The sequence below is a fragment of the Grammomys surdaster genome, unplaced genomic scaffold (genome assembly GCF_004785775.1).
Source record: "Grammomys surdaster isolate TR1022 unplaced genomic scaffold, NIH_TR_1.0 127, whole genome shotgun sequence".
In the NCBI taxonomy this organism is placed as follows: Eukaryota; Metazoa; Chordata; class Mammalia; order Rodentia; family Muridae; genus Grammomys; species Grammomys surdaster.
In genome coordinates, this window is record NW_021604585.1 from 2,265,911 (window position 1) to 2,274,598 (window position 8,688).

Genomic DNA, 8,688 nt, shown 5'->3' on the forward strand with positions numbered 1-8,688 from the left:
GAGGAAGAGGAAGAGGAAGGAAGGAAGGAAGGAAGGAAGGAAGGAAGGAAGGAAGGAAGGGAGAATAAGCAAAATTCACCTGTGGAATTTCCCTTTGAAGTAACCAGTGTCAGAAAAAGAAAAGCATCAGTAGATATTAACTTCACCCACGCTTCATGGGGAAATTACTTCCTGGGAAGGGATGGAAGTGCTAAGTAGCTAAAGCTAGTTCACAGCCCTGTCCTCTCCTCAGTGCTGGGTCTGTCTCATCCCTTTGAAGGGGATCCACTTTGGAAAGCTCTTTGGCAGCTCTTTGCAGAGACAAACGAACAATGAGCAATACGGTCCATGCTTCGTGAACACAGACTGAAACTTACTCTCCCAAACTCCTGCAGAACAGCTTTGGTCGCTGCCTCATGGGAACTTGTGTCGGTCAAGTCAAGGGGCAGAATCAGTACATCTTTTTCTTTTAAATTGCCATTCTCTGAAAAAAAGATGCATGAACAGTAAGCAAGCCACCCCACAGTTTCACTGAACTCAGCATCCTTAAATTTAACCTCTACCCCACAAAAAGGCGGCAGTGAACTAGGAGTCACTACCTCAGCATCTCTCACTGAAGGGGAAGACAGTGTGCTGTGCAAGCTCTCGGTGGGTAAGAGCATGCACCACTTTTTCAGAGGACCTGAGTTTAATTCCTAGCAGCCATGTCACAAGCACCTATAATTCTATGTCCAGGGAGATCCGATGTGGCCTCCAAGTGTTAGTATTCTAAACTCCACCTCCACAGTTATCTGGGATCAGCCAAGTAGTCCAGCCCACTATAAAAGGGGCTGCTTGCCCCCTCCTCACTCTGTTACCCTCTGACTCTCTCTTAATCTCTTGATCTCTTGCCTGTAGCCTCTCTCTGCCCCCTCCCCCCTTCCCTTACCCCTCTCTCCTCCACGTGTCCACGTGGCACGTGGTCATGGCAGGCCTCTACTCCTCTACTCCTCTTCTCTCTCTCTCTCTCTCTCTCTCTCTCTCTCTCTCTCTCTTTCTCTGTCTCTCTCTCCCTCTCTCTCTCTTTCTGCCTCTACTACCCTCCTGGCTCCCCTCCCCATGCCCTGAATAAACTCTATTCTATGTTATACGGGTGTGTGACTGGTCCCTCAGGGGGAAGAGATGCCTCGTCATGGGCCCGCTGAGACATCCCCTTCTCCCATACCTCTCCACACACCCAAAGAACATACTCTTTATCTCTTTATCTTTTTATAAACACAACACCAAGAGCACCTGCACTCACACGAACAGACTCACACATACACACATAACTAACAATAAATCTTTTTATTTAAGTTTATAGCGTATACCAGGTGGTGATAGGGCATGCCTTTAATCCCAGTGCTCAGGAAGCAGAGGCAGAGCAGGTAAATTTCAGATATCAAAGCCAGTCTGGATTCTAGTCTACAGAGTGAGTTCATGACAGCCAGGGCTACACAGAGAAACTCTATCTTGAAACACACACACACACACACACACACACACACACAAAAGAGGGGTCTATACTATAAATCAGTAAGAAGCTGAGAAGGCCAGTAGTGGATGGTACATAGAAGCTTCTTCCCCTAGACCAAGAACTCCAGGAGGTAAATAAAGACATGCAGTCCTTCAGACTGTGCCCTCCCCCAGCCTTGAGCAGGCCTAAAAGACCTTGTTTACCACAATAGACCAAATAATAGGGCCTAGGTGGAGTTACCTACCTTGGCTGAACACACAGCCTGCTACAGGAACTTACAAGAATAGATTGCCTGCTAAGCTTGCCTGAGACATCTCCAGCAGTGACTAAGGATGGGCTCCCCCACCCATCTCCGGCTGAAACAAGAAGGGGTTCGGTGGGGCTTTCCCTTTAAATTAGAAGAGCTGAATATTAAACTTCCAGCCTTGATCAGAAAACTTAGTCATGGCTTCATGTTTCTCTCGCCCTTCCATCCCTTTTTTCATTTCCAGCCTCCCTTTCGGGTGATCCCAGTTGGTCTGTGGCCACAGGCGGCTACATCAGACAACTCCTACCTAAAAACATATTGAGACATAATTGCTTCTTTCTATTTCTGATCACCAGAAGGACAACTGAGTTGGATCATTCTGGACTTTTTAATATAAAATAAAAAATATCAGTTAGAAAAACAAGCAAGTACATATAAAGTGAGAAGAGCATGTTCTTTGTCTCTGAGGGCAAAGACACGAAAGAACATGACTTAAAACACGGAAAGGATTCTACCGACCACACAGAGGAACGGAAGGCAGCGATCCTCACAGCAGCTCAGCATTGCTGGCATACGTATCCTCTCTGCAAGTCCTGTGGAAGAGGCCTAATGACCATAGAAAAAAGCATAGAACTAAAATACAAGAGGTTTGCAAAAGCAACGTCATGAAGAGAGCCTTATAACTGTGCTGAGTTGGGGCAAAGACTATATCACTGGGTGGATGTAGTCAGCACAGCAAAGGATAACGAAAGAATAACAGACATATACACACACACACCACTTATGTAATATCTGACATAAGGCAAAATGAATAAGAATCATTCCTAACTACATTCCATTAGTTGTACTCATGAGCGCCTGTTCTCCTGAAGCAAAAAAATGCGTTATTTGATCACTAAAGTCCACCAGTGCTTGAGATCTGGGGCTTGCTCATCCCCTCAGTATCAAAAGTTGGTATAAAAACAATAATAAAAGGGTGGCCGGAAAGAAGAAAAAGCCAAGCAAGCTCCACTGCTTAAGGGGTGACAGAAGAGGAGGTCTGGGCAGTACGCACGCGCACGGGCAACCGGAAGCTCTAGAGCCAGCGCGAACTGCGCAGGACAATCGCCCATCCCTCAATTCCAAAGCTGCGCTGAGTTTGGGTTCTCACTGCTAGGAAGCATGACTGTTGTTGGGAACTGACTCACCCAGACATCTTCTCTTCACCCGCTCCAGCTCCTGCACCCTTCGGGCTGACAGCACCAGAGAGACCCCGAGTTTAGATAACTGAAAAGCCAGCTCCTCGCCAATGCCACTTGACGCTCCAGTAATCCACACCACCATGTCGGTCAGCTCCCATTCTGTTGAAGAAGGAAGAGGGTTACAGGGGGGATAGTGTGCAATGGATGGTACCCATTTACCAAGGAGTAGTAAAACATGAGTGGAATTTAAAAAAATTAAAAATACCACTAAATATGAATATGAAGATCTAATATTTGGAGCATAAAATGTCAAGTGTCCTGATAGGGGGATCCACTCAGCTGTGAGAATGCTTTCCTCAGAGCACCTCTATAAACAGCATGGTGGCACATGTCTGTAATACCAGAAGTTGGAAGGATCAAGAGGTAAGAAGTTCAAAGCCATTCTTGGCTACATAGTCAGCTGGAGCACAGTTTGATATACAAAGACCTTGTCTCAAAATAAATGAATAGATATATCTAATGGATGGATGGATGGATGGGTGGATGGATGGATGGACAGATTTCAAGTATTCTAAGAAAGCATCATTTACCAGAGTTTTCTTAGAAAGCATGACACCAGACAGTGGTGGTACACACCTTTAATCCCAGCACTCAGAAGGCAGAGGCAGTCAAATCTTTGTTAGTTGTATGTCAGCCTGGTCTACAGAGTGAGTTCTGGGACAGTCAGGGCTATACAGAGAAAACCTATCTCAAAAAAAACAAAAAAATTCCAGAAAAGCATGAAAGGAACCACATTGTTAATAAGCAGCCTACACCGTATGTTGTATATTTTGGAATCTTGGTAAATCCACTAGAATCTATTTGAAGCTAAGCCTCATTACTATATGGTTTCACTCAATTTATCTGCTTATTTACAAATTAAAGCTAGTGACTAGAAACTCATTACCTTCTCTATTAAATGAGAAGGCAATAAATTCTAATTTCTGAAGTGAAACCACAGATGTCTTTGAAAATACCATATGTTGCTCGATGGTGTGATATAAACTTCTGTTGTTGTTGCTGCTGCTGTTGTTGTTTAGACAGTATCTTGCTGTTTGCCTGAAGCACACACAGATAAGTGCCTCCTCCTGCCTCCGAACCATAAGTGCCACCCTCCTAGCAGTGTGGTCCCCTGCCCTAATCCTCTTCCTGGATTTAATTTTTAAAATTTCATTATTATAATGACTGTGTGCATGTGCACGGCAGGGTGCGTGTGCGTGTGCCTTGGTGCATGCTGGCAGTCAGGGGGACAATCTGAGAAGCCGGTTCTTTTCTTCCTTTTTGTGGCGTGCAGGATGGCGCTCAAGTCCTCAAGCCTATGCAGCAAGCAGCTTTGACTGCGGGTCACATGGTTGTGGAGTACTCACCAGAGAAGACTGCTCGAACATGGGTTAAAGCCAATAGAAAGTCTTTATTAGCCTTCTGGCAACTATACTGGGTGTTTGGGATTCCAGCACAGCCTCAGGCCTTTCTTGGGATGAGCTTTTAAGCATAAACATTATATTCTGGGTTGGCATATTCCAGAAGCAGAACTACAGAAGCTAAAAAGCAAGGTTAGTCCATTTAGAGACTTCCCCAAGACCATGGACTTCAATGGATCAGGTCTTTGTTTTGGCAGGTGGTGCTGTTTTATGTTCTGAATGGAGTTTATGGCATCAGTTGTGCTAAGATCTGGAGGCCTACTAACTTCTGTGACTCTGTTACACACACCAGACCTCAAGCGTGGTCTCTTGTGGGCTCTAACTTGTTCCATGACAGGGAGCAGTAAGACTCTCTAGGCTAGCCTTACTTCATTCTTGTCTATGAGCTTAACACAATTCCATATTAAAAACCGTTACAAGAACGTCATGGAGTCTGAGTTCCTCAGAAATCTGAGGTCTTCAGGAGTACGTTATCCACATTAGTCTATTAAATCCACCGAGGCAGCAACTCTGTCCTCCTTCATCTCACAAATGTGGAAGTTGTTTCCCTACAACTGAGACAGCTGCCAAACCCTCCCTACATCCTGTCTTCTCTGGCTTCTGTAAGACTAAACACACCTACATTTCAGTCATAATTAATGTGTCAATAATTTTATACGATCATATAATTTATAAACTGATTTTAGTCCAATCTTCCATTTAAATAAACGAGGCCAAACACAACTCCCACAGGCACCTGATGGCAGTGAGCTGACACATACCCATCTGTCTAAACAATGCTCAGTGAAGAGTTACAGTTAACAAATCTGTGAGGTAGTTAGGATTCCTGCCCTCAACAATGAGAGACAGTCTCCAGGCCACAGCCATGCATTTCCAGTTTTGCAGCACTGAATTCACAAGCACACTGTGCAATTGCATTTGTCAGTACTGCGGTGGTGGTTACAGCCAAGTAAATGCAGCTTCAGAAATAAGACAGCAAGGACGCCTGCCAGAGTTTGGGAGGGACATAAAATACTATCTTCTATCTTTTCAGTCTCCAAGACCCATGTGTCACCTAGTCTTGACATTGAATGCAGTACCTTCTGAGTCACCAGCTACTTCAAAGGACATTTTCTCAGGTGCTTTGTGTGTTTTTCCGCTCTGTGTATTTTTCACCATAAATAGTGGGATTCCACTTTAAAAGCCTACCTAGGGCAGGATTTTCTTTGTCAATGTCTTTAACTGAAAAACAATACAATAATGCCCATGTTATAAGAATTGTTCACTCCAACGGTCAGAGGCTGTTTATGACACACGGAGCACATTGCCCACATGGTGTAACACACAGCAGCATCTGTGAACTGATATATCAAAGCATGTCAATCGTGTATTAAGTGAAGATCTAACACCAAACAAGCCACAGACCAAAGTGGAGCAGGTGAAACGTGCCTTAATGTACCCAGAATGATCTCCCTCCTGGCATAATGTCAGTTCAGAGCTTTTTTCTGTGAAATTTTTAACCTAGTGATAGGTTCCTAGGGAGAGTAAAAAGCGCAGGATTAAAGAATGTTCGGGATGGCCGGGTGGTGGTGGCGCACGCCTTTAATCCCAGCACTTGGGAGTCAGAGACAGGTGGATTTCTGAGTTCGAGGCCAGCCTGGTCTACAGAGTGAGTTCCAGGACACCCAGGACTACACAGAGAAACCCTGTCTTGAAAATCAAAAAAAAAAAAAAAATGTTCGGGATTAACAATGAACAGACAACTGGGCCTCTTACAAAGCAAGGGACACACTCTGCTCTCCATGGTGCCCTCCCTGAGAGTGTCCCGGGATCTCTGGAGTCCTACTGAAGAAGTCCTGCTGGCATCAGAGGATTGCAGCGCTCTCTTGGAGTTTGACGTTTTCTATCCTAGTCTGGATGACAGTTCAGTGCCATTTTCTAATTAAGACAAGCGACAGAGTGAGTACTGCCTGTTTAGCCCCTGCCTCTTCCTCCAGGACCCTCAGCCCTTGGGCAAGGCTCGGCTTGGCAACAGAGGTTCCATCCAATCTGGAGGGACCTCCGTCCTGCTCACTATCAGCGGAGATCAGGACGCTCCTCCGCCACTCGCAGCAAGGGCTCTCCCTTAGAGTTCAAGCAGTTGAGGGTGCTCACCTGGGCGTCGCCCTTGCCACTCCGCCCACAACAAGGTCAGGTCCGCATCCGCCCGCAGGAAGCGCAGGAGCTGCACCAGGATCAGGATCAGCGCGCAAAGCGCCAGCAGCCACAGCAGCAGCTCCCAGCTCATCGCTATCCCTTGCCTGCCCGGCTCTGTGGCGAGCGGAAGACAGTGGATGCCCGGCCTAGACGCCGCAGGTCACAACCCGGGGGCTCCGCCCAGAAGGTCCCCGAAGGCGGGGCTCCACCTGTATCCCGAGCTGCACCGCGGCATCGGGGGAAACACGGCTGGGTTCCAGTACTGGGGCCTTGCGCATCCCTGCTGGGTGTGAGACTACCGGTCTGTTGCAATCGAAGGCATGGGAAACATAATTACTTGGGACACTGCTGTTGGGAGAACAGTCAGCAAGATTTGTGATGGCATGAACGAGTCTTAAACAGACGTTTTTAGGACGACGTAATTTTCAGGGATATGGTGGTCCCTTGGAGAGAAACAGAACAGTCTAATTTTGATCACTGCCTGCTCCTACCCCCAGGCCCCATCCCCCGCTCCACGCTGGGAATTGTGCCCAGGTCTTTCTTCACACTGGGCAAGCTCCCAACAGCTGAGCCAAACCCTCACTTCATCTCTTTTCCTAATCTGTTTTTCTCTTTAAGCGTGTGGACTGAGATACGCATACGGAAGTAACCCAGCTGTTGAACTGGGTTGCACTCATGGATGGGCCGCTTATATTTAGAAAAACATTACAAACGATACTCATATTTGGCCAAAAGTTGGATATCATGGCCCAGCCAAATCAGAACATAAAATTAACTGGGCCAGAAGGCAATTGTTGGTAAGTTCCAAGAACTAAAACCACTCGGGTTGGTAAACCCCTGCCACCCCAAGCAGATGATATCGTAATCATTTGACACCATTTGACTGTGAAAAGGCCTCTGTGCATAGTAATTGCCTTTATTCTTTCTTCTTTGTTTTTGTTGGTGTTGTTTTTATGAATTGTCACTTTTTCATTGCAGTGAGGTTTACAAAGGTCTATAGTGTGCATCTGTAGAGTGATCTATGCAGTAAATATTTAAACTAGTGTTAATTAGAAATTGCTGTGGTATAGTTCAAGGTGCATGTCAATTAGTTAAACTTTGGACTGTCATTTAGAATAGTATTGGTCAAGGATTGCTCTAATCGACATGTCACCTGGACCATGTGAATTTTATTATTTTTTTTGTAGCACATTACGTTTATAATTAGATGTCTTAAAATACCACACAGAGTCTCATAATGAACCTTATCCAAGTGTTTCCCCTTCTGTAAAAGGAAAGGACTGCAGTGGATCTAGTGTTCCGATGGGTCACAACCCCCAGCTGTGGGGATGAGGGATCAGAGACTGGGACAGTGGGCTTGGGAGACTGGCAGGAAAGTATGATCTCTCCCTGTCCACCCGTAGGGATTAGTGTGTATGCCAAATGTCAAAGCACCAAAGACGAGCTTTAGAATGTTTTTACATACTGGAGCTGGAGAGATGGTTCAGCCGTTAAGAGCACTGACTGCTCTTCCAGAGGTCCTGAGTTCAATTCCCAGCAACAACATGGTGGCTCACACCATCTATAATGGGATCTGATGCCGTCTTCTGGTGTGTCTGAAGACAGCTACAGTGTACTTGTATAAATAAAATAAATAAATCTTTGGGGGCTGGAGAGATGATAGTTCAACCGTTACTTAAAAAAAAAAAAAGCACTTGTTGCTCACTCAGAGAACCTGGGTTCAGTTTCCACACCCACATAGCAACTCACATCTGTCTGTAACTCTTGTCCCAGGGGATCCATTTCCCTTTTCTGACCTCCAAGGGCATCAGGTACTCACATGGTATACAAACATACTTTCAGACAAAACATCCATGCACACACAAAAAAAAAAATATTTTTTTGTTTTTGTTTTTCAAGACAGGGTTTCTCTCTATAGCCCTGGCTGTCCTGGAACTCATTCTGTAGACCAGGCTGGCCTCAAACTCAAGAGATCCGCCTGCCTCTGCCTCCCAAGTGCTGGGATTAAAGGCGTGCACTAGCTACCACCGTCCGGTCAAAAAATAAAAATTTTACTAAAATCTATTTTTTTTCTTTTGTGTGTATGTCTACATGTATGTATGTGGGCAAAAGTGGGAGTTCATGTGTGGGGTTCAGAGGACAATTTTTGGA

The 8,688-nt window shown here is 45.6% G+C and overlaps 1 protein-coding gene across 1 annotated transcript in view; it reads right to left on the reverse strand.

Moving 5' to 3' along the window:
- Positions 1-6,689, reverse strand: part of LOC114640456 (dehydrogenase/reductase SDR family member 7) — a 14,805-nt gene extending 8,116 nt beyond the window's left edge. The window contains exons 1-3 of the mRNA XM_028789386.1: positions 6,496-6,689; positions 2,909-3,061; positions 357-463 (exon numbers count right to left, since the gene is read on the reverse strand). Of these exons, the coding sequence (XP_028645219.1) occupies positions 357-463; positions 2,909-3,061; positions 6,496-6,628 (393 nt within the window). The 5' untranslated portion in view covers positions 6,629-6,689. The remainder of the gene's footprint in view (positions 1-356; positions 464-2,908; positions 3,062-6,495) is intronic.
- Positions 6,690-8,688: the final 1,999 nt, after the last annotated feature.